Below are 25,656 nucleotides of genomic sequence, written 5' to 3'. Positions count from 1 at the left end.
AATCCTGTCTATGAACTTCATTGTATTTTTGGCAATAATTTGTCATCCTTTTTCAGGAAAATAATGCACTCATGGTGGATCCAGTCAGTGATATACGAATAATAGGTTGCATTACAGTAGTAGCACTTCTTGGTATAACTGTAGCTGGCATGGAGTGGGAATCAAAGGTAAGATTTTAGCTGCATTTTATAAATATTTAGTGCAGCTGAAGTAGGAGTTACTTTAACAAAGTGTCTTGTTTTATTAGACAAAACCCAAATGATATTTTTTCAGTTACTTACTTTGATAGTAAGTGTGGTGCATTAATGCAAATTAAGCAGCTACTTTTTATCTTTTAACAGGCTCAAGTTTTTCTTCTGATAATTCTTCTTATCGGTATTGTTAACTTTTTTATTGGAACTGTCATTCCAAGTACCATTGATAAAAGAAGTAAAGGTTTCTTTAACTACCAAGGCAAGTTCTGTGTTTTCTTATAGAACAAGTTTGGTGGGGGGGGGTGGGATTAAAGCTTTGCAGTCCAGTTAAATTTGAGTGCTAAATTTAGCAGTACCTTATTATTTTTAACCTATGCAGCTAACTTATTCGTAGAGAATTTTGGACCGTCTTTCAGGGATGGAGAAAGTTTCTTCTCTGTCTTTGCCATCTTTTTCCCAGCTGCTACTGGCATTCTCGCTGGTGCCAACATCTCAGGTGATCTAAAGGTATGTTCTTATTGAATACGTTTTAGGTTAAGCTTTATGTTAACCAATTTAATTTATAATGAAAAGGTTTGTGACTCAAAACTTTACCTTTCAGGATCCACAAACAGCCATCCCTAGAGGAACGTTGTTGGCAATTTTCATAACAACTTTGACTTATATAGGTGTTGCCATCTGTATAGGTAAGGTATATAACTTGTTCTCGAATAATGATTTGTTTAAGGACTGAAACGAGCACAAGAGATTGTAGACAAATGAATAGACATCATGGCTCAGATTTTCCACTTTTGCATTTGTCAGCACGGGTTACGCGGAATGAGCAGTAATAACAGGCTGGTAAGTATAAAAGTGGAAGGTTCTTGCCCTTGATCTTTGTGCATACAATATAAAAATACTACAGCACAAGCATCTATTTTCATGAATTGAGCCATACTCTGAGATAAATAAATTGAGAGAGAGATGTTAACCCTTAAACTGCCAAAAAGTATAGAAAAGCTATTGGCCCCAAGCTTGTCGGGAAGGTGTGGAGGTGCATCGTTAGAGAGGAACACTGGAATGCAAAAGTCCATCCGAATTTAAAGACAGAATCTCTCTTTTTTTAAAACTCCTTTGCCTGCCAGGCAGAAGACCTCAACCAGGGACTGCTGGGGCCAGAACTGGTGAAAGGTCATAAGCCTGAAATATTAACTCTTTTTCTCTCTCCACAGATACTGTCCGGCCTGCTGAGTGTTTCCAGCAATTTTTGTTATTTCAGATTTGCAATACTTAACTATGGTTTCATTTATTTACAATTAACTAGGTAGTGCAGTGGATGTTGTGCACATGGATTTTAGCAAGGCATTTGACAAGATCCCACAGGGCAGATTGGTCAGGAAAGTAAAAGCCCATGGGATTCAGGGTAATGTGGCAAACTGGATAAAAGGTTGGCTTTGTAACAGGAAACAAAGGGTAATGGTCGATGGATGCCCTTGCGAATGGAAAGTTGTCTCAAGTGATGTTCCACAGGGCTCGGTGTTGGGACCTTTGCTATTTGTGTTATATATTAACGATTTGGACGTGAACGTGGGGGCATGATTGGGAAATTTGCGGATGACACAAAGATTGGCTGAGTAGTGGATAGTGTAGAGGATAGTCATAATCTCCAATATGATATAGATGGGTTGGTGGAGTGGGCGGTGAAGTGGCAGATGGATTTTAACATAGAGAAGTGTGAGGTCATACAATTAGGGAGGTCAAACAGTTATAGGAATTACACAATAAATGGGAAAAATACTAAGAGGGGTATAAGATGAAGTGAAAAATCTTGGCGTACAAGTACACAGGTCCCTGAAGGCAGCAGTTCAAGTAGACAAGGTTGTAAAGAAGGCATGTGGAATGCTCTCCTTCATTGGCAGAGGTATAGAATATAAAAGTAAGGATATAATGTTGGAATTGTATAAAATACTGGTGAGGCCGCAACTGGAGTATTGTCACCACATTACAGGAAGGACGTAATAGCCCTAGAGAGAGTGCAGAGGAGGTTTACAAGAATGTTGCCAGGGTTAGAAAAGTGTTGCTACGAGGAGAGATTGGATAGGTTGGGGTTATTTTCCTTAGAACAAAGAAGGCTGAGAGGTGACTTGATTGAGGTGTACAAAATTGAGGGGAATAGATAGTGGACAGGATAAAATTGTTTCCTTTAGTGGAGAATTCTAGAACCAGGGGACATAGATTCAAGATAAGTGGCAGAAGGTGTAGGGGGGACATGAAGAACTTTTTTACGCAGAGGGTAGTGGGTGTCTGGAATTTGCTGCCCAAGTTGGTGGTAGAGGCAGAAACTTTAAACTCTTTTTTAAAAAGTACCCAGATCTTCACCTGAAGTACTGTAAGCTGCAGGGCTACGGGCCGGGTGCAGGAAGGTGGGATTAGAAAGGGCACCTGGGTGTCCTCGGGCTGGCACGGACAAGATGGGCCGATGGGCTCCTTCTGTGCTGTAATTTTTCCATGGTTCTAACTGGTTTACAGAAGAAATGGTGTTGGCATATACTATACAGCACATAGTAATTTACAGTATAAAGAACTAGCACTACTGCTTAAAGAATTAACTGTTTTCTTAGATCTGTCATTCGTAATTATACTGTTCTGCCCCATTACATTGGTCAATGCAACCAAATATATTTAGTACTGCACTAGAGCTGCTTCCTTGGTGTTTTAATTTTAGGTTTTAATTCCTTTCTGTTCTCTATTATTGGGAATCTATAGCAAATTATGTGTAACTATTTAATCATTGAATAACCTATAGTCTACACACTTTGGCATTTGTGTAAATTGTGACCATAACAGAAGATTTCAAATAACTTTCATTACTTTGGATGTTGCAGCCAAGTTGTTGCATTTGATCAATATGTTATAGAATTCTACTAAAAAAGAACAATATATATCTGGGAATAATGGAATCAGAAGATTAAGACAAAGTGGGACCTCAACAAAGAAGCATGAATAATTTATACCTGTCCTCTGAACCACTATTTAACGTACGAATCAGGATCAGGAGTAGGCCATTCAGCCTCTGAAGCTTGCTCTGCCATTTGATAAGATCATTGATCTGATTGTGGCCTTAACTCTACTTTCCTTGCCTACCCTATATTACCTTCGACTCCCTTGTCAGTCAAGAATCTACCGAACTCAGTCTTAAAAATATTTAATGACCCTGTCTTCACTGCGCTTCGGGGAAGAATCATCATTATGTATAATGACCATGGTGGGTGTTAAGTTTTGCCGAACAGACACCCAGGATCAGGAAGATGCAACCAGACAACCTATACTCCATGATTCTGATACTGCACCCAACATACTATTTCCTTTATTCATCTATTGATTCAACGGCAAAAAATTCTTACACTAGACTTAAAGCAGAGTGAAATTAGTTTAGTACACGTATCTTCCTTGTGCATGAATATTGTCATTTCTACAAACATTGCATGCCTGGATAAACTTTTTTAATTTTTTGATTGCAACTTGTTAACATGCTGACATATTTAGTTTTTTTGGGTGCACTTAAATATTTTGGTTACTGGCTAGCGAGGGTATGGCTTAATTATAAACCTAGCACTGTATGGGTATGTGATTATTGTTTTATTAATTGTTTTATTAACAATGGCAGTCTTCACTCAATGATATTAATCTTGCCTCTAATCGGACGATAGAGGTATCAAGCATCACTGAGCGCACACTCAGCTGCAGCCTCAACTGCAGACTTAAGGGAGTTCTGCATAGGCAAATGCCATCTTTTGGATGAGATGTTCCAACCATGGTTTTTTGTGAAATAGGAGCTGAAGTGGGCCATTGGGCCTTCGAGTCTGCTCCGCCATTCGATAAGATCATGGCTGCTCTGTTTGTTTCCAGTTACACATTCCCATCTACCCCCAATAACCTTTAGATTCTTGCTAGGCAAGGGAATCATCTACTTCTGCCGTTAAAATATTCAGTGACTCAGCCTCCACCATCTTCTGAGACAGAGAATTCCAAAGTCGCACAACAACTTCTCCTCATCTGTCCTATAAAGGTGACCCCTAATTTTAAATTAGTGTCCCCTAGTTCTGGACTCACCCACAAGAGGAACTATCCTTTCCATGTCCACTTTGTCAAGACCATTCAGGATCTTGTATACTTCTTTCAGGTCTTCTCAACTCCAGTGGAAACAAGCCCAGCCTGTCCAAACTATCCTCACAAGACAATCTGTTCATTCCAGTTATCAATCTAGTAAACCTCCTCTGAACTACCTCCAACACATTTACAGCCTTCCTTAGATAAGAAAACTAAAACTGCACACAGTATTCAAGATGCGGTCTCCCCAATGCCCTGCATAACACCCTCACTTTTATGTTCAGTACCCCTCATAATAAATGATAGCATTCCATTAGCTGCCTTGATTACATGATGTACCTGCATACTAACTTTTTGTGACTCATGGATTAGAACACCTAGATCCCCTTCCACCTCAGAATTCTGCAGACGTTCTCCATTTAAGTAATACTCTGCTTTTTTATTCTACCTGCCAAAGTGAACAGCTTCACATTTTCCCATGTTTTACTCCATCTGCCAGATTTTTGCCCACTCACTTAAATTATCTACGTCTGTCTGAAAACTCCTACGTCTTCTTCATAACATACTTTCCTGCCTATCTTTATGTCGCCTGCAAATTTAGCTACCATGCCTTTGCTCCACTCGTCTAAGTCATTGATGTAAATTGTAAAAAGTTGAGTCCCCAGCACAGACCCCTGCGGGACTCCAATTGTCACATCCTGTCAATCAAAGACCCATTTATGTATACTGTTTTCTGCCAGCCAGCCAATCTTCTGTCCAGGATGATGTTACCCCCTATGTCCTGAGCGTTTATTTTCTGAAATAACCTTGATGTGGCGCCTTATCAAATGCTTTCTGGAAATTCAAGTACAGTACATCCAAAGGCTCCTCTGTATCCACTGCACATATGATACTCCTTCAAAGAGCTCTCAAATAAATTGGTTAAATATGATTTCTCTTTTGTGAGAAATGCTGACTCTTGCCAGTAACCTTGAACTTTTCTAAGTGCCCACCTATAACCTCTTTAATGATCGACTCTAATACTTTCCCCATGACAGACGTCAAACTAACTGGCCCATATTTTGTTTTTTGCCTCCCACCCTTCTTGATTAGAGGGGCTGTATTTGCTACTTTCCAGTCTGATTGAACCTTTCCAGAATCTAGGGAATTTTTGGAAAATTAACACCAACACATCTACCTCATTAGCCACCTCTTTTAAGACCCTAGGATGAAGTCCATCTGGACCCAGAGACTTGTCAGCCCACAGCTCAATCAATTTGCTCAGTACCTCTTCCTTAGTGATTTGTAATGTCACCAAGTTCCTCTTTTCCTGCCACCTCCTGATTTACAACTATTACTGGAATGCTTTTTGTATCCTCTATAGTGAAGATAGAAGCAAAATATAATTTGTTCATTTCATCTGCCATTGCCTTATTAACTCCCTATTCTCACTCTCTAGAGGACCAACACTCACTCACCTACTCTTTTCCTGTTTGAATGCCTATACAAACTCTTGCTTTCCATTTTTACATTTATAGCTAGCTTCCTCTCATACTCGAATTTCTTTATCCTGATTAACCTTTGTCATTCTCTGCCCTTCTTTATATTCTGACCAATCATCTGACTTTCCACTCATCTTTGTGCAGTTTGTATGCTTTTTCCTCAAGTTTGATGCTTTCTCTTACTACTTTAGTTAACCACGGATGGTAGGTCGTCCTTTTAGAATTTTTCTTTATAGTCGGAATATACTTATTCTGAGTGTTCTGAAATATCCCCAGGAATGTCTGCCACTGCTTCTCTATTGACTATCCCCCAGCCTCATATCCCAGTTCGCTTCAAGCTAGCTCAGCTTTCATGCCCACACAATTGCCCCTATTTAAGTTTAAAATACTAGTCTTAGACCCACTCTTCTCCCTTTCAATCTGGATGTAAAATTTAACCAAATTGTGGTCACTGCTATCTAGAGGTGCCTTTACCTTGAGGTCATAAATTAATCCTGTCACAATACCAAGCCTAATATAATCCGCTCTCTGGTTCCAGAACATGCTGCCCTAAGAAACTATCTCCAAAGCATTCTCTGAAACTCCTCATCAAAGCAATGACTGCCAATCTGATTTCTCCAGTTTATATGTAGATTAAAGTCACCCATGATTATTACTGTCTTTTTATCACAAGCACCCAATATTTTTGTCCTACATTGTGATTACTGTTAGGGGACCTGTAGACCATTCCCACTAATGACTTCTTCCTCATCTCCACCCAAACCAATTCTACATCCTGATCCCCTGAGCCAAGGTCATCTCTAACTATTGCACAAATGCCATCCTTGATTAACAGTGCTACCTCTCCACCTATGTCATTGGTACCTACATGGACCACGACAACTGGATCCTCCCCCTCTCACTGCAAGTTCTTCAGCCATGAGCAGATGTCCTGAGCCCTGGCACCTGGTAGGCAACATCGCTGTCTGGACTCTCGCTCATTGCTGTAGAGAACAGTGTCAATCTCCTTCACTATACTGGCCCCTACTAAACGTTCCTTTTTGCTCCCTGCACTCGAATGGCTTCCTGTATCATGGTGCCATGGCCAGTTTGCTCATCCACCCTGCAGCCTCTGCTCTCATCCATATAAGCTGGGTGAACCTCAAACCTGTTGGACAATTGCAGAGACTTTCACTCCTGCCTCTGGGTCCCCTTACCTGCCTCACTTGCAGCCACATTCTCCTGTCCCTGACCATTGACCAAATCAGAAGACTCTATCCTAAGCGGTGTGACTGCTTCCTGGTACAAAACATCCAGGTAACTTACCCCCTCCCTGATGTGCTGCAGAGTCTGCAACTCAACCTCCAGCTCGATGACTCTGAGCCAAAGTTCCTCAAGCCGCAAACACTTACTGCAGATCACAGATTTATCCATGTGCTCCTAGATGCTGCAGCCTTGATACATCACCTGTCCTGCCATCCTTAATGTGTTTTAAATAATCACTTAATTATATTAATCACTTATTTATGTTGCTTTTTAAATATATTTTATTAACTTTACTACCATTTTGTGTACTATTTTAAAAATGTTTTTTTTGCTGTGGTGGCCAACACTTAGTCTGGTGGTCTTGACTGAAGGATAAATAATCTGGTCATTTATCTCATTGTTTAATGTGACCCTTTGCTGTGTGCAAATAAACTGCTATATTTGAGTACACAACAACTGTGACTACAGTTTAAAAGTACTTCTGAAAAGACCCTGCACAATTATCCTATGGGCATGAAAGCACTGAATAAAAGGCTGCAGAAAGCAGCACGCTACTACCTTCTCAGGGGCATTTAGGGATGGGCAATAAATGCCAGCCTAACCAGGAATGCCTGTATCCCATTAACGACTAATTTAAAAAAAAAGTTTACAAGCTGAAAGTCTCTTGAGCTATAACCTCTGATAGTTAAACTCTCTTTATTTGAGAATTAAGCTAGACATTTATTTTACAGTGAAATCTATTTGCTTTCCTTGCAGGTGCTACCATTGTACGTGACGCTACTGGAAGTATCAATGATACTATCAGTTCTTCGATAAGCTGTAATGGTTCAGCAGCCTGTATGCTGGGATATGATTTCTCTGTCTGTAATACACAGACCTGCAATTTTGGTTTAATGAATAACTTCCAGGTAATACTTATTTGGTCAATTGAACCGAGGTTATAGCAATTTTCAACTTTATCTCTGGAGTATAGACATGGCATTGCAAGTCTGGTATCTATTACAGAAAACAGCCCAAATTTCCTTTCCAGTGGAATCAATTAGAGGTGATCAAGTCGAAATTTCAGATTGACACCGTTTACTTGGAATTTTTTCTGGTTTAGGAATTTGGATTTGAGCAGTAACAGCTACTTTTTTTGGAGGGAATGACTTGAATCTGTAAGTCTCAGGCCTCTCTGGATGGGAATAGTCACTGGAGTCCTCCGTTCATGTTTTATTAATTTAATCTTAAAACCTGCCCTTTATCCTGGGCTTGTTCTATACTTGGATTATTTTATGCAGACCTGAGGCTTGGTTCATTTTGATCACTAACATGTATTGATATGGACACTAAAGATACCACAGTATCATTTGAAGAAGAGTAGGGTGCTTTCTAGGCATTAAGGCTAGCATTCCTATCAGCACAACCAAACAAAAATGGAATAACTGGGCATTCATTTCAGTGTTTTTTTTTTAAATGCGATGTTACAGGTGCAGAGTGGTTGCCATGTTTGCCTGTGTAGGACTGCATCCCAAGTGTAATGAATTACATGTGACATTCAGTGACATAAGATGTGTGTATATAGATGCATGTATTTCAGTTGCTATAAAGAGAAAAGAAAGACTTGCATATATATAGTGCTTTTCATGACCACTGGACATCTCAAAACGCTTTACAACCAATGAAGTACTTCTGAAATCTAAGATGGAATTGTCTGCCCCATGTCACTGGCGGGTGTCGTGGCAAGCGGGAGGTGGACAATCCCATGGGAATGGAATTTTACAGTTCCGACAGCAGGAACTTGCGGTCCCAACTGTCGTGGCGGATACTGGTGGATCGTCATTCCTGCTCGAGGCCATTAGAAAGCCCTTCCACACGCCATTGACAGGATTCAAGTGAACCACTGACTGGAAAACCCCCGCCCGGCCATGGCCGGTTTTCATACTGGTCCAGAGTATGCCTGGAACAAAGTGTGCACGTGTCGGGGCATACCTGATTGGAAGCCTCGGGCAGCTTGCAGAGCCTGGAAGAAGTCCCACAAGGTAGACCCAGGAACATCACGTGGAGCAGAGGATGGGTGGAGCATAGATCAGGTAGACCCTTGAGTGGCTGGAGCATCCAGGATTTGGATCATGGAGCACGGTCAGCTGCATGAGATACGTGAGCGTGGCGACGGTCTGAATTGTTTGGTGAGTGAGGGGTAATGCAAAAGACTGGGAGGTGGGGTGGGTGTGGAGGCCTAGAGCAAGGTGGGTGAGGTTTAGGGTGTTAGGGGAAACAGAGTTTGTGGAAGGGTCTTGGAATGGGTGTGGTGAGCGTGGGAGGGGCTGTGGTGGACTGATGGGTGCTTAGTGCAAGGTGGGGGGAGACACGCAGGTGGAATGAGAAGAGTAAGGGAGGGAAGGGTTCAGAGGGAGGAGTCTGTGGTGTTGACTGCTGAGTCCTGGGGTGCAAACCGAGGGAATTAGTGATATAGAGGGGTGGTGACAGTTAAAGGAGGCAGTGGAATCTGGTAGGATGGGAGAGTGATGGTTTGGCGATTTCGGGTGAAGGGGTGGCGAGGGTTGTTTGAGGGCAGGCGAGGCATTTCCACAGTGACTGGGGTGGGTGCCTCAGGAAGGGAGGGCACATACATGTTAACCTTTATAGGATGGAGGGTAATGGTGGTGGGGTGGGCGGTGGGGGGGGTTCAGGGTGACACCAGGAGGGTCAGTAGTTGGGGGAGAGTAAAAGCTGTTCGAGACAATTGAAGTGTACTCTCCGCATGGCTGCTTAGAACCTCGAGGCAGAGAAATCAAGATGCTCAATAGGAGTTGGCTCATCACATGGGTGGAGCTGCAGTCAGCTCAACTAGACAACTGAAGGGGAGCCCCAGCATGTAGTCCTTACAATGCAAAGGCATTTGAACTGATGAGTGCGTGAAGGGCAAAGGATCAGCATGCATGGAAGACTTCTTGTGCATAGTTTGCAAGGATTCTGGCAAAGATCATAGCCTCCCTGTGCATGCATGATTCCACAGGATATGGACCCAGCCTGGGGTATCCTCCTGAAAAGAGATGGGGGGGTGGGTGCACATAGGCTTAACGACTAAGAATCACAATGAAATTCAGACCTCATTAAAGTGCGAGTGTAGACTCGTAACAAAAGTGTATCAACATTGAACAATGAGAGTTCACCCATGCAAACATTTATGAAATCAGAACTTCTTAATTTTTCTTTGCCTGCCATTGTCTTGGTGCCACCCTGACATCCAAAGCAGGGGTGGAGGCTGCTGACCACTTTGCCCTGTTCACTTTGATGACTTTGGCGTGTGTCCTCCAGGCCTGTTGAGCCCCAGCTTACTTTGGGTCTTCTGCTCTGGTGCGGCTGCACCCTCTGTGATCAGAGGCTGAAGCTGATGGGGTCACAGATAAAGGGCATTTTGAAGGGCCATATACTCTGAGTGCTGAGTGGAGGTCCCAGGGGTGTCTGTTTGCCATTCTTGTGTACACCCACAGTGCAGTTAGGGAGGGAGTTTCAGGATTTTGACCCAGCGACAGCGAAGGAATGGCGTTTTATTTCCAATTCAGGATGGTGAGTGGCTTGGAGGGCAATTTCCAAGTGGTGGTGTTCCCATGTATCTGCTGTCCTTCTAGATGGTAGTGGTATGGGCTTGGAAGGTGCTGTCTAAGGAGTCTTGATGAATTCCTGCAGTGCATCTTTTAGTTGGTACACACTGCTGCTACTGTGCGTCGGTGGTGGAGGGAGTGAATGTTTGTGGAAGGGGTGCCAATCAAGCGGGCTGCTTTGTCCTGGGTGGTGTCAAGTTTCTTGAGTGATATTGGAGCTGTACTTATCCAGGCAAGTGCAGAGTATTCCATCACATTCCTGACTTGTGTCTCGTAGATGGTGGGACAGGCTTTGGGGAGTCGGGAGGTTAGTTACTCGCTGCAGGATTCCTAGCCTCTGACCTGCTCTTGTAGCCACAGCATTTATATCGCTAGTCCAGTTCAGTTTCTGGTCGATGGTAACCCCCCCCCAGGATGTTGACTGGGGGATTCAGTGATGGTAATGCCATTGAATGTCAAGGGGCTGTGGGTAGATTCTCTCTTGTTGGAGATGGTCATTGCCTGGCACTTGTGTGGCACGAATGTTACTTGCCACTTGTCAGCCCAAGCCTGGATATTGTCCAGGTCTTGCTGCTTTTGGACATGGACTGCTTCAGTGTCTGAGGAGTCACAAATGGTGCTTAACATTGTGCAGTCATCCTTATGATGAAAGGAAAGTAATTGATGAAGCAGCTGAAGATGGCAGGGCCTAGGACGCTACCCCGAGGAATGCCCCTGAGGGAGTGAAGAGTGCAAGACGAAAAGTTTTGACAGCATGTCTCTATTTTCAGCAATACTGTTCTGTACTACCAAACGACTACTTTTTTTTCTTGGCTACAGAAGTGATCAAAAAGTTTGCAGTTGGGATTTGGTATTGCATAATGCAAGAATTTTAATCACTTTGCCACATTTAACATCAATTAAATGAACCGGTAAAGGAACCAAATGTTAGTGTAAGCGGAATAAAGAAAATCTTTTTGTTTCCGAAATGAAACAAATGTTTCTGAAAGTATTTACTTAGGAAACTATAATACCAGGAATGGAAGAGCAGTGAGGCATTATTTCCTTATTTTGTAGGTTATGAGCATGGTTTCTGGTTTTGGACCCCTCATTACTGCGGGAATCTTTTCAGCCACTCTGTCCTCTGCCCTGGCCTCATTAGTCAGTGCACCCAAAATTTTCCAGGTAAGAAAGAATATAAGTTAATTTTCAGTGATAAAATATAATAGAGAAACTTAATTTTCTTGTGTATTAACATATTTTTCTGAACATGAAAGTTGTTTGTACTGTAACCTGAGAATGCATCTTTTTATTTCTAGCATTAAAGCCAAATTACGACAAAAGAGACATTAGACAATAGGCACATATTAAGTTACTCTCTAGGTAACTGGAATTACGTTTTATATACTTTATATGATCCAAAATACAACATGCGATATTTCATATTTGTAGAATACAAGAAAGCCATTGTGTGCACACTAGTCGTCATTGAGTTCCATTTATACTCATGACTATGTAGTGCTGTGGTGCATCTCTTTATTCCATCAGTGAGGCCAACTTTCTTGGCTTAACTGTGACATTGTTATTGTGAGTTCTGTCTTCTTTCATAGGAACAGGAGAAGGTTTGGGTACAATCTAGGTATGTTCCACAAGGGGGAAAGGAGGACAACCAAAGCCTGAGCTTTGTTGATAGAGTTGAAGAATATAACAGAAAAAGGAGGCATGTGCCAGATTTCAGTTTGACAATATAAAGGAGAATTAGGTTCAATAAGAAAGACAAAGTAATGTACAAGAACAGATTGATGGCTAACATAAAAGAGAATGCTAAAGTAGTCTGTAGGCATATTAACAGTTGTTAAAGGACTGATGGAGCCAATTAGGGACAAAAATGAAGATTTGTAGGTGGAGGTAGAAAACATGGCTGAGAACTTATTAGGGACAGGGTTGGCAGTGAACTGAAACCCTTGGACCCTTCCCATCTATAATCAGAGTGGTTTTTGGAGAGGAAGATGTGGGTGTTTCTTAGCCCCCCCCAGAGTACATTGTCAATTTACAAAACAGCAGCAAGTTTTTGTGGATATAAATAAAGAAGATTGTTTGTTTGTGCAGTCACTCTGAAAGTCTGAACTCTGTGTTAATCACTCAGTGCGCATGCTCGCTCTCGCTAAAAAACTATAGTTAGAGAGAATAGAGTGCTTTTGCAATTTGTAAATTCACAGTTCACGATATCTGACTTGTTAGGAGAACAGTTGTTGCAGACCTGGTAAAGAAAGGAGTCTTCTCCACTCTTGAATTGTAGTTTAGATTAGTCGCTGATTATTGCAGGGTTCCCTCGGAGAGATGAATGTTCAGCAGGTCACAAAGCTAGGCACTTGTGTTTGTTATATCAGGAGGTCCAATTTTTTTAAAGCTGGACTTGGATTTAGGAACCTGGCTAGAAGAATCTTTAAGATTTTTACAGCCTCCAGGTTCCCAAAGGCCTTATCTTGCAGCTGCTGTTTCTTGCAGTGTTTTCTGCAGATTGCCCACGTCTTTCCGGGTCTGAGCTTTGGTGTCAGAAGCCAGTTTCAGTCTTATGATTAGCTGCTGTTGTCTACCCAGAATGGTTTAAAGCTGAAGGCCATTGCTATACAATAGAGATAGGTGATGGCTCTTCAAGCCCACTTCCAGAGAGTTTTCTGCAGTTCTCCTTCATTGAATTGCAAACTTGGAGGCATGGAGTCTAGAAGTCCATTGATTCTGAGTTTGGAGTGAACTACAAACAATGGCAGGCCTGAATTTCACAGGGGTGCTGCCTTGGCATGTCCACTCAAGGAGGAGTCCCGCACTTGGGCTGATTCAACTAAGAATTTTCCAGAAACTTGATGAGTCAGTTTGCAAAAGTTGCCTGACCCTTGGCAGCTATCTTAGCCACATGGTTAATGTTCATTTTTTAAAAAATAAGAGTTTCAGAAGCTTCCTTATGAGCACAATTGATGTTTAAAGTGATGACTAGGGCATGCCTTCACTGGGCATAACGTAGTCAATCAGTACTTTGCATCGGTGTTTACCAAGGAAGAAGACTTGACAAAGTTATTGTAAATAAAGAGTTTGTCGGAACACTGCAATAGGTAAAAATAGAAAAGGAGGTACGAGAACTGCTGGTAGAATTTAATGTTATGATGTCTCCAGGCCCAGAGGCGGCCCATCTTGAGTTGCTGAGGGAAGCAAGGATAGAAATTATAGAGCCCCTGGCCACAGTCTTCCAATTCTTCTTAGAAACAGGAGTGATGTCAAATGATTGCAAGTGTTACACCCTTGTTCAAAAAAAGGGAGAGGGATAATAACCCTGGAAATTACAGATCAAGTCAGTTTAATGTCGATGGTGGTTGGAAGAAAACAAATAGCCATTGAGACAAGCATTGATTAAAGAAAAGTGTGGATTTTCTGGGGCAAATCATGTTTGACTAATTTATATTTTGATGAGGCAACAGTGATAGGATGAGGGCACTCCAGATACTGTGTACATGGACTTTCCAAAGGTGTTTGTTGAAGTCCTGCATATTAAGGTTGTTAGCAAAGTTGAAGCCCATGGGATAAAAGGGTCAGTAGCAACATGAATACAAAATTGGCTAAGTGACGGGAGACAAGGTGCTGTTTTTTTTCCAAGACTGGAAAGGGGTATATAGTGGTGTTCCCCAGAGTTCAGTACCAGAACTGTTACTGTTTTTGATGTACTTTAATTGGGTTTGGGTGTAAAGGGCACAGTTTTGGAAGTGTAGTAAACTGAGACAGATAGTAATAGATTTCGAGGACATGGATAGAATGGTGGAATGGGTGGGTATATGGCAGTTAAAATTCAACATAGAAAAGTGTGAGGTGATGCATTTTGGTAGGAAGGATGAGAAGAGACACCTGGGGGTGTTTGTACACAAATCTTTGAAGGTGGCAGGACAGATTAATAAATGAGCATTTGGGATCCTGGGCTTTTCAAAGATACATAGGCCAGGATTTTTCCTATGGCGGCTGGGCTGGGCTGGGTGGGAGTGGGCGCGGAGCCGATTGCCACCTGTGATCGGCTCCACGCCACTATTTTACGTGGACAGGCTGATTAAGGCCCGCCCAGCGTAAATTGTGGCTCCCGAGATCAGAGGGAAGGGGTGGGTGGCGGTGGGAGGCCAATGACCACTGGGTCCAATGGCAACCCAGCAGTCTATTCAAAAACGGTGCAGGCTGCCACTGACGTCGGACAGGAGGATGTCGGATAGTGTCCTTGGAGAGCAGGCCAGGCGGGAGGGCAGGTCGGCGGGACAGTCAGCCCCGAGGTTTTCGAATGAGTGCCTCGCTGCACTCCTCGAGGAGGTGGCACCAAGCCACAAGATCCTGGTCAGAAGGGGGTGAGAGAAGGAGCCCCCCACCCCCACACATAACAAACGTGTCTGGGAGGAGGTGGCAGAACGGGTCAGCTCCCATGATGTGGTGAGATGCACCTGGGTGCAGTGCCACAAGGTGGTTTAATGACCTCTTGCAATCGGGAAGGGTGAGTACCGTGTTGACCGTGTTGGCATGGGTCACTTCGCACAGCAGTTAGGTTGGTGGCCCCCCGGAACCCCCCCCCGCCCCTCAAACTCAGAATTTTGTTTTTGTATTCATTCATTCACGGGATGTGGCCTTCGCTGGGTGGGCCAACACTTATTGCCCATCCCTAGTTGCCCCTGAGGGGGTGGTGCTGAGCTGCCTTCTGGATCTGCTGCATGTGGTGCAGGAACACTCACGGTGCTGTTTGGGGGCGAGTTCCAGGATTTTGACCTAGCGACGGTGGTGGAGCGCTGAAACATTTCAAAGTCAGGATGCTGAGTGGCTTGGAGGGGAACTTCCAGGTGGCTGTGTTCCCATCTACCTGCTGCCCTTGTCCTTCTAGGTGGTAGTATTCGTGGGTTTGGAAGGTCTTAAGAGTGTGAGTGGCAAATGTGATGGAGGCAGCATCTGGGCAAGGGGGTCAGCCCTGGCTGCTTGGAATGAGTGTATAGTGGCCCCTGGGTCACGAATCGGATGAGCCCTGCAAGGTTTCCCTCAGGTGAGGGTGGCAAGGCTGCAATAGCAATGCAGGTGCAGGATGGACTAATCAGTGCTCTTCCCCTTTCAGGAGAAGACAGCGCACAATAATGCAGAGTGGCTGCGGACTGGCGGAGGGCAGCCCTATCTTCTCATGATCAGATACGAGCAGGTGGCACTGGAGCTGGAGAGGTGCCATGTGCCCAGGTCAACCGGCTGTGGTGAGGTTGGGGTGCCACTGGGAGGTAAGAGTGCTGTGCATTCAGGTCTCAATGTCTGTCAGTGCAAACATTCCATTGTTGACTGTATATTGATTTCAGCCTCCATCATGGGTTGCCCATTGATAATGGAAGGAGGAATGCATCCTGATCCGGGTGCCAGGCATGCACATTAACAGCGTAATAACTTCAACTAATCAAATGTCCTTGTTCTTCCTTTCAGCCTCACCAGGTCACGTCCGGACTCAGGAGGCAGAGGGACTGCTGCTGACCCCTGAGGGCACAGAAGATATAACACACCAGCGTAACACCCTCTCAGCCAGGCAGGCACCAGTGCAGATACCAGCACCTCGGTGGGGATAAGATTTTCGGCTAGTATCTTGGTGCACAGCGGTGAGGGCACTTCACACTTACTTGAGGTACAGGCGGAGACAGAGTGCCCAGGGCGCCAGCACTCAGAGGAATGCTGGGGACCAGGAACATGCTCGGTCAGTGGCTGATGTGCCTCTGGAGTTGTCCCTGAGGCAGCAGATGCTGGCAGTCCAGCAGGGTGTGCGGGAGAATCTGGCGGAGATATACGAGGGAATGAATGGCAAGGTCTCCGTGATGGAGGAGTCCATGCGGAGCATGAGCAATGCAATGACCCTCATGGCCGAGCACAATGCCTCCTCCATGCAGAGAGTGGCGATTCTCATGGAGAGGCTCCTCCAGGAGAACAATCAGGGCTTCCTGGGGATGCACTCCGACCTGCAAGCCCTCACAGTGGCATTGTGGTCAGTGTCAGTGTGGGAGATGGATTGGGCACCCAGTATCCCAGCTAGGTGCCCATCCACTAATGGTGAGCAGGGAGGTCCAAAGTCACCTCACGGCGCATGAGCTGCCTGTTGTCTCTGCAGGATGCTCTTGGCGCTCCAGATGATGGCAGCAGCTCCTCCGCCCCGCTGCCAGTGACCGTGGCATCCGATGCAGCTGTGGTGATTGGGGAGATGCCAGCTGTAGCACTGGCTGCTCCCTCCCAGGCGGGGCCAGCAATGGCTCCATGGGCCAGATGACGCCCGCCAAGGTCATCAAGGCCAACAGGACAGCAGAATGAGCAGGCTGACTTCAATACCGGTGCCAACGAGGAGGGAGCATCTAGACGTAGCACCCGCAAGCATAAACATTAATCTGCTTAGGCACAACACTAGTGGTTTTCTAAACAAAAAACTACTGCGGATGCTGGAAATCCAAAACAAAAACAGAATTACCTGGAAAAACTCAGCAGGTCTGGCAGCATCGGCAGAGAAGAAAAGAGTTGAAGTTTCGAGTCCTCATGACCCTTCAGCAGAACTGAGTAAAGTTAGGAGAGGGGTGAAATATAAGCTGGTTTAAGGTTGGGGGGCGGTGTTGGTGGGGGGAGAGAAGTTGCGGGGGGGGCGGTGGTTGTAGGGACAAGCAAGCAGTGATAGGAGCAGATAATCAAAAGATGTCACAGACAAAAGGAACAAAGAGGTGTTAAAGGTGCTGATATTATCTAAGAAAATGTGCTAATTAAGAATGGATGGCAGGACACTCAAGGTACAGCTCTAGTGGGGGTGGGGTAGAAAGTCTGACAGGGTATTACAGTTATAGATTTAAAAATAATGGAAATAGGTGGGAAAAGAAAAATCTATATAAATTATTGGAAAAAACAAAAGGGAGGGGGAAGAAACGGGAAGGGGATGGGGGAGGGAGTTTAAGATCTAAAGTTGTTGAACTCAATATTCAGTCCGGAAGGCTGTAAAGTGCCTAGTCGGAAGATGAGGTGCTGTTGCTCCAGTTTGCGTTGGGCTTCACTGGAACAATGCAGCAAGCCAAGGACAGACATGTGGGCAAGAGAGCAGGGTGGAGTGTTAAAATGGCAAGCGACAGGGAGCTTTGGGTCTTTCTTGCGGTGTTCTGCAAAGCGGTCGCCCAGTTTGTGATTGGCCCCTCCAATGTAGAGGAGACCACATTGGGAGCAACGAATGCAGTAGACTAAGTTAGGGGAAATGCAAGTGAAATGCTGCTTCACTTGAAAGGAGTGTTTGGGCCCTTGGACGGTGAGTAGAGAGGAAGTGAAGGGGCAGGTGTTGCATCTTCTGCGTGGGCATGGGGAGGTGCCATAGGTGGGGGTTGAGGAGTAGGGGGTGATGGAGGAGTGGACCAGGGTGTCCCGGAGGGAACAATCCCTATGGAATGCCGCCGGGGGGGTGAAGGGAAGATGTGTTTGGTGGTGGCATCATGCTGGAGTTGGCGGAAATGGCGGAGGATGATCCTTTGAATGCGGAGGCTGGTGGGGTGATAAGTGAGGACAAGGGGGACCCTATCATGTTTCTGGGAGGGAGGAGAAGGCGTGAGGGCGGATGCGCGGGAGATGGGTCGGACACGGTTGAGGGCCCTGTCAACGACCGTGGGTGGAAAACCTCGGTTAAGGAAGCAGGAGGACATGTCAGAGGAACTTTTTTTGAAGGTAGCATCATCAGAACAGATGCGACGGAGGCGAAGGAACTGAGAGAATGGGATGGAGTCCTTACAGGAAGCGGGGTGTGAGGAGCTGTAGTCGAGGTAGCTGTGGGAGTCGGTAGGCTTGTAATGGATATTGGTGGACAGTCTATCATCAGAAATTGAGACAGAGAGGTCAAGGAAGGGAAGGGAAGTGTCAGAGATGGACCATGTGAAAATGATGGAGGGGTGGAGATTGGAAGCAAAATTAATATATTTTTCCAGGTCCCGACGAGAGCATGAAGCCGCACCGAAGTAATCATCGATGTATGGGAGAAAGAGTTGTGGGAGGGGGCCGGAGTAGGACTGGAACAAGGAATGTTCCACATACCCCATAAAGAGACAGGCAAAGCTGGGGTCCGTGCGGGTACCCATAGCCACACCTTTTATTTGGAGGAAGTGAGAGGAGTTAAAGGAGAAATTGTTCAGTGTGAGAACAAGTTCAGCCAGACGGAGGAGAGTAGTGGTGGATGGGGATTGTTCGGGCCTCTGTTCAAGGAAGAAGCTAAGGGCCCTCAGACCATCCTGGTGGGGGATGGAGGTGTAGAGGGATTGGACGTCCATGGTGAAGAGGAAGCGGTTGGGGCCAGGGAACTGGAAATTGTTGATGTGACGTAAGGTGTCAGAGGAATCACGGATGTAGGTGGGAAGGGACTGGACAAGGGGAGAGAGAAGGGAGTCAAGATAACGAGAAATGAGTTCCGTGGGGCAGGAACAGGCTGACACGATCGGTCTGCCGGGACAGTTCTGTTTGTGGATTTTGGGTAGGAGGTAGAAGCGGGCCGTCCGAGGTTGGGCGACTATCAGGTTGGAAGCTGTGGGAGGAAGATCTCCAGTGGAGATGAGGTCAGTGACAGTCCTGGAAACAATGGCTTGATGTTCAGTGGTGGGGTCATGGTCCAGGGAGAGGTAGGAGGAAGTGTCTGCGAGTTGACGCTCAGCCTCCGCGAGGTAGAGGTCAGTGCGCCAGACAACAACAGCACCACCTTTGTCAGCGGGTTTGATGACAATGTTGGGGGTTGGACCTGAGAGAACGGAGTGCAGCAAGTTCAGAGAGAGACAGATTAGAATGGGTGAGAGGAGCAGAGAAATTGAGACGACTAATGTCACGCCGACAGTTCTCAATGAAAAGATCAAGAGAAGGTAAGAATCCAGAGGGAGGGCTCCAGGCGGAGGGAGAATATTGGAGGTGGGTAAAAGGATCCGTTGAACGGGGAGAGGACTCCTGCCCAAAGAAGTGAGCACGGAGATGAAGACGGCGGAAGAAGAGTTCAGCATAGTGCCGAGCCCGAAATTCATTGAGATGAGGGCGTAAGTGTATGAAACTAAGTCCTTTGCTGAGCACTGAACGTTCAGCATCGGAGAGGGGAAGGTCAGAGGAGCTGTCAGAGCTATGCCTGTCTCTTTATGGGGTATGTGGAACATTCCTTGTTCCAGTCCTACTCCGGCCCCCTCCCACAACTTTCTCCGGTACATCGATGATTACTTCGGTGCGGCTTCATGCTCTCGTCGGGACCTGGAAAGATTTATTAATTTTGCTTCCAATCTCCACCCCTCCATCATTTTCACATGGTCCATCACTGACACTTCCCTTCCCTTCCTTGACCCCTCTGTCTCAATTTCTGGTGATAGACTGTTCACCAATATCCATTACAAGCCTACCGACTCCCACAGCTACCTCGACTACAGCTCCTCACACCCCGCTTCCTGTAAGGACTCCATCCCATTCTCTCAGTTCCTTCGCCTCCGTCGCATCTGTTCTGATGATGCTACCTTCAAAAACAGTTCCTCTGACATGTCCTCCTCCTTCCTTAACCGAGGTTTTCCACCCACAGTCGTTGACAGGGCCCTCAACCGTGTCCGGCCCATATCCCGCGCATCCTCCCTCACGCCTTCTCCTCCCTCCCAGAAACATGATAGGGTCCCCCTTGTCCTCACTTATCACCCCACCAGCCTCCGCATTCAAAGGATCATCTTCTGCCATTTCCGCCAACTCCAGCATGATGCCACCACCAAACACATCTTCCCTTCACCCCCCCTGGCGGCATTCCATAGGGATCGTTCCCTCCGGGACACCCTGGTCCACTCCTCCATCACCCCCTACTCCTCAACCCCCACCTATGGCACCTCCCCATGCCCACGCAGAAGATGCAACACCTTCCCCTTCACTTCCTCTCTCCTCACCGTCCAAGGGCCCAAACACTCCTTTCAAGTGAAGCAGCATTTCACTTGCATTTCCCCTAACTTAGTCTACTGCATTCGTTGCTCCCAATGCGGTCTCCTCTACATTGAAGAGACCAAACGCAAACTGGGCGACCGCTTTGCAGAACACCTGCGGTCTGTCCGCAAGAAAGACCCAAAGCTCCCTGTCGCTTGCCATTTTAACACTCCACCCTGCTCTCTTGCCCACATGTCTGTCCTTGGCTTGCTGCATTGTTCCAGTGAAGCCCAATGCAAACTGGAGCAACAGCACCTCATCTTCCGACTAGGCACTTTACAGCCTTCCGGGCTGAATATTGAATTCAACAACTTTAGATCTTAAACTCCCTCCCCCATCCCCTTCCCGTTTCTTCCCCCTCCCTTTTGTTTTTTCCAATAATCTATATAGATTTTTCTTTTCCCACCTATTTCCATTATTTTTAAATCTATAACTGTAATACCCTGTCAGACTTTCTACCCCACCCCCACTAGAGCTGTACCTTGAGTGTCCTGCCATCCATTCTTAATTAGCACATTTTCTTAGATAATATCAGCACCTTTAACACCTCTTTGTTCCTTTTGTCTGTGACATCTTTTGATTATCTGCTCCTATCACTGCTTGCTTGTCCCTACAACGCACCCCCTCCACCCCCCCCCCTGCCTGCCCAACACAACCTTAAACCAGCTTATATTTCACCCCTCTCCTAACTTTACTCAGTTCCACTAGTGGTTTTCTTCTGCCTATAAGTAGGTATACTGTTTAACACCTTTTTAATGTACTTTGATTTCTGTATGCATGTTGGCAATCATTAAATGTTTTGTTTCTCAACAAGCCTCTGGGTGCTTCATTAGTTCTGCAGATGAAGGGGAACCCTTGATGCTGAGTGACTTGTTTGTCATTGAGCTTTATTGAAAAGGCACATGGTTAATGTTCCTGACCAGGGAAATGTTGCTCTCAGGTATCGAGTATAGAGCTGCAGCCCTGGCATGTGTTGGTGGTTCATCTTTGACAGGCATTGGATCAAAGCCTCCCAGGTGTCCCTGCCTCCCTGGAGGTTGCCTGGGTCGGTGTTTATCCCCTCAGCGTTCTCCTGTGCGTGCTTGTCCTCGGACTCGCTACTGGACTTATCACAGCCAGAGCATCTGCGTCTATGCCATCTTCCTCCACTGCACCCCCCCTTTCCAGCGCCAGATTATGGAGAGCGCAGCATGCAACCACTATCAGTGACACACGATCTGGCGGGCATTGGAAGCGCATCTTGAGAGGATCGATGGTTCTCTCTACCACGGCCCTTGTGGAGGCATAGCTCCTATTGTACTGCTCGGCCTCTGTTCTTGGATGGCCGAGGAGTGTCATGAGCCAACTTTTGAGGGGATAGCCCTTGTCACCCAGCAGCCATCCATCTCGCCGGGCTGGAACACTGAAGAGCCTCAGCACCTGGGAGTATCTCAGGATGTATGCATCATGGGAGCTGCCTGGGCACTTTGCACAGACTTACAGAATCTGCATCCTATGGTCACACACTATCTGCACGTTCATGGAGTGGAATCCCTTCCTGTGGACTAAGACTCCCGGCTCACCCACTGGTGCCTTGATGGCCACCAGCGTGCAATCGATTGCAACCTGGATGCAGGGGAACCCAGCAGTTGCGGCAAAGCCTCTGGCTCACCCTGCCTGGCTGGCCTCATCTGAGTGGTAGTGAATGAAAGTCAGTGCACGCCTGAACAGAGCGTCTGTCACCAGCTTGACACAACTGTGGACAGCTGACTGGGAGACTCCACAAAGATCACCCACTGACCCCTGGAAAGGGCCAGAGGCATAGAAGTTGAGGGCAGCTGTGACCTTCAGTGCCACTGGCATGGGTTGTCCATCCACACAATTGGAGCTGATCTCAGGGCCGATCATCTGACAGATGGCAGCAGGATAGTGGCATCTTCTGCGGCCCCTTCCGCCTTGGAATTCCTATTGGCCTTGTGTCCCTTGTGCCTGCCTCTGTCCTCCCAAAGGTGGCTCCCCTGGAGGCTGAATATGGCCTCCTCCCGCTTCTGGCCCTCTTTTCCTCCTCAGAGGAGGTGCTTCCAGTGGAGAGCATAATCCCCATTCCCAGGGTAAGGGAAGGCTGTCTGATACCTGCAATGAACTCAAGCTTGTTCTTTCTGTCAAAGCAGCTCTGAAGAGAATTGAAGTTGTCCTGTTCACACAAGCAAGTAGCAGTAAGTTTAAAAACTAAAGTTCTAACTACTCGCATTAGCGAGCACACTCACCCCTCTTATCCCGCCCGTGGATGAGGTTTTCAAAAATGTGGCCAGCCCGTTGCGCCCATGTGACGCACTGAAAATCGCAGGGGCTGTAAAAAATCGCTTTCAGTTGCTGCCTCAAGGGCCTTAACTGGCCCGTTAATTAATGGCGGGTGCGCCTCTGAACTCAGCGCACGCCCGCCTACCAAAATATCACAATGGCGCGCGGTGATGGGGACGGGTGTCGGGACGCATGCTTGACATCATCGCGCATCATTTTATGTGTCTGGTCCGCCCCCGCACGCCAACCTGAAAATTCTGCCCATAGAGCACAAAAACCAGGAGGTTATTCCAAATCTATATAAAATATTAGTCAGGCCCCAGCTGGAGTATTGTGCCCAATTCTGGACACCAAGCTTTAGGAAGGACATGAAGGCTTTGGAGACAGTACAGGAGAGGTTTCCTAGAAAGGTTTCAGTTATCTGGATAGACTGGAGAAACTGGGATTGGTATCCTTAGAGCAGTGAAAACTAAGGAGATTTGATAGAAGTGTGGCATGGAGGACTTAGACAAATTAAATAAAGAAAATGTTTTAGTGGTGGAAGGGTCGATAACCAAAGAGATTTAGAATCGGGGGCAACATGAAGAAAAACTTTTTTTATGCAATGAATTGTTAAAATTTGGAATGCACTGCCTGATAGGGTGGTGGATGCAGATTTTACAAGCTTCAAAAGAGAATTGGATAAACATTTGAAGGAAAAAAAGTTGCAGGGATATGGGGAATGCTTTTCGAAAGTACCAGCACAGACTGGGTGGGCCTTATTCTGATTTGTATTGGCCATTCATTCAGCCCCTCGAACCTATTCTGCCATTCATTACCCACTTTGATTCTGTAACCCTTAAACTTGTGTTAGGCAAGGGTATTGTTAATGTCAGGTTTGAAATTTTAAATTTATCTTCATAAAAAGCTGATCAGATAAGTTTTGTCTCTATCTATCCTGTGAACTCCTTTAACCATAAGCACCTCAATTAGATCATTGCTTTTTGTAGGGAATATAAGCCTAACTTATGCAACCTGTCCATAGTTTAACTCTTTTAGCCTCAGCATCATTCTGATGAATTTGCATTGCACACCCTCCAGTGTATCCAGTATATCCTTTGAGATGCAGTGTCCAGAACGGAATGCGATACTTTAAATATGATCTAACCAGGGCCTTATATTACTACCCTCATTCTACCTCTTTGTATTCTAGCCCCATTGAGAGAAAAGCCAACATTCCATTAGCATTTTAAATTGTATTTAGAATTATTGAAACACACAACCCAGAAGAATTTCATTGGCCCATTGTGTCTCTCTTTGATCTAGCAGTCGTGCTCAGTCCCACATAACTCTGTAACAGTTTCCTCATCCTTAAGTACCTGTCTAATTCCCTTTTAACATTATTCATGAAATCAGCTCTTGCACCTTTTCAGATAGAAGGCTTTGAAGAGGGTACCAAACACTTTCTGAAAAAAAAATTTCCTCCTGTGTATCTTTTCCCAATGGTTTTAATTAATGAACTCTAGTTTACCACTGCCACTGAGTTAATGTTTTCACCCATGTTAGGTTATCTGTTTATCTGTAAACAATATATCTCAGAACTAATGGACGGATTTCAACGAACACTTGTACAAAGATTAGTATAGCCCATAGAAGAAGTGACGGCAAAGTCGTGGTTCCAGATCTGGATCTTGGATTTTTTTTTTTTAAAAGGATTTGTTAACATTGAGAGATGGGGAAAATTGACTTTTTAGCATGTTGTGGGTTGTTTTATTTAGAATGTTGTGCATTGTCTCAGTGGTGTTTGTCATAGCTGTCAAAATGTGAGTAGAGTTTCCAAAGCAGGTTTTTGGATGTGGATTGACCTCCTCAGTGAGATGGAAGCTCTGAATTTAAAAAAAATATTTTTTTTTCAGCTTTGTAGTTAGTGTCAATCAAGCAGGGAAAAGCCTTGGGGACAAGCTACGTAATTGTAATAAGTTTGTGTTAACACAGCATGGTGGAGATATGCATTCTGCTGAGTGCCTTCAATTGTTAATGAACTGGCTAGAGGGATTTTTTTCTTCCCTATTTACTCTTGTCAAAACCTCATCATGCAAACCTTTGGTAGGTCACCTCTTAACCTTCTCCAGTCAAAAGTGAACAGCCCTAATCTTTTCAACCTCCTTATAACCAAAGTCCCTCCATCCTTGGTTACATTCTGGTAATCTTCCTTTACACCCATTCTATTACAATTGTCTACAATATTCCTGCCTAATCAGTGATTTTATAAAGCGAGAGTATGATCTGTTTTGCTTTGATGCTCTAGTCCTTTATTTATAAACCCAAGTAATCCATTTGCTTTTTTAAATCACCTAATCCCTTGCCGTGCCACCTTTTTAAGGATTTGTGTATATGAACACTATCATCTGTGAACTTTAGAATGTTGTTTCCTACATCTATATTAGTCACCTTTGGTATATCAGTGTTAGTTGCAAAAATAAGTTCCACAGGCAATAGCAGTGCATGATCTTTCCAATTTTGGAATTGACGTATATGTGATGCTTCATCAGTCAGATAGATGACTGATCATTCAGCTGCATCCCTGATATGGCGTGGAGTGGACAATCCTCAAATCAGTGGCATAGGGTTGGATCCTGGATCTGCCTGACCTGGTGAAGAAAACAATGGCAGTTTCAGAATGCAGGGTTCAGCGCAGTGTTGATTTAGGTGTGCAGTTCTTTCAGCCATTATTGCATTTGCTTGCCATTAGCTGACCATAATGCCTGGTCTGCAAGCTAAAAGCCCACGCTGCAGCAGCACAGCTCAAGGTGTGACTCCATCTCAGCTCACAGTTCACAGCAGCTCTTA

At 45.3% G+C, this 25,656-nt stretch overlaps 1 protein-coding gene and 1 long non-coding RNA gene across 3 annotated transcripts in view; one reads left to right on the top strand and one right to left on the bottom strand.

The window, feature by feature from the left end:
• slc12a1 (solute carrier family 12 member 1) overlaps positions 1–25,656 on the top strand; it is a 109,453-nt gene that overhangs the window by 29,564 nt on the left and 54,233 nt on the right. The window contains exons 4-9 of the mRNA XM_078532545.1: positions 57–167; positions 342–453; positions 574–701; positions 796–880; positions 7,766–7,917; positions 11,653–11,760. Of these exons, the coding sequence (XP_078388671.1) occupies positions 57–167; positions 342–453; positions 574–701; positions 796–880; positions 7,766–7,917; positions 11,653–11,760 (696 nt within the window). The remainder of the gene's footprint in view (positions 1–56; positions 168–341; positions 454–573; positions 702–795; positions 881–7,765; positions 7,918–11,652; positions 11,761–25,656) is intronic.
• The window catches only part of LOC144670113 (uncharacterized), a 31,156-nt gene continuing 30,884 nt past the window's right edge, over positions 25,385–25,656 (bottom strand). For both annotated transcript variants that reach the window (XR_013573823.1, XR_013573822.1), the window contains one exon: positions 25,385–25,457. This is a non-coding gene — a long non-coding RNA (uncharacterized LOC144670113). The remainder of the gene's footprint in view (positions 25,458–25,656) is intronic.

The sequence above is a fragment of the Cetorhinus maximus genome, chromosome 30 (assembly GCF_964194155.1).
Source record: "Cetorhinus maximus chromosome 30, sCetMax3.hap1.1, whole genome shotgun sequence".
NCBI lineage: Eukaryota > Metazoa > Chordata > Chondrichthyes > Lamniformes > Cetorhinidae > Cetorhinus > Cetorhinus maximus.
Note: the sequence above shows the minus strand (reverse complement) of the source record. Positions and strands in the feature narration are given on the sequence as shown.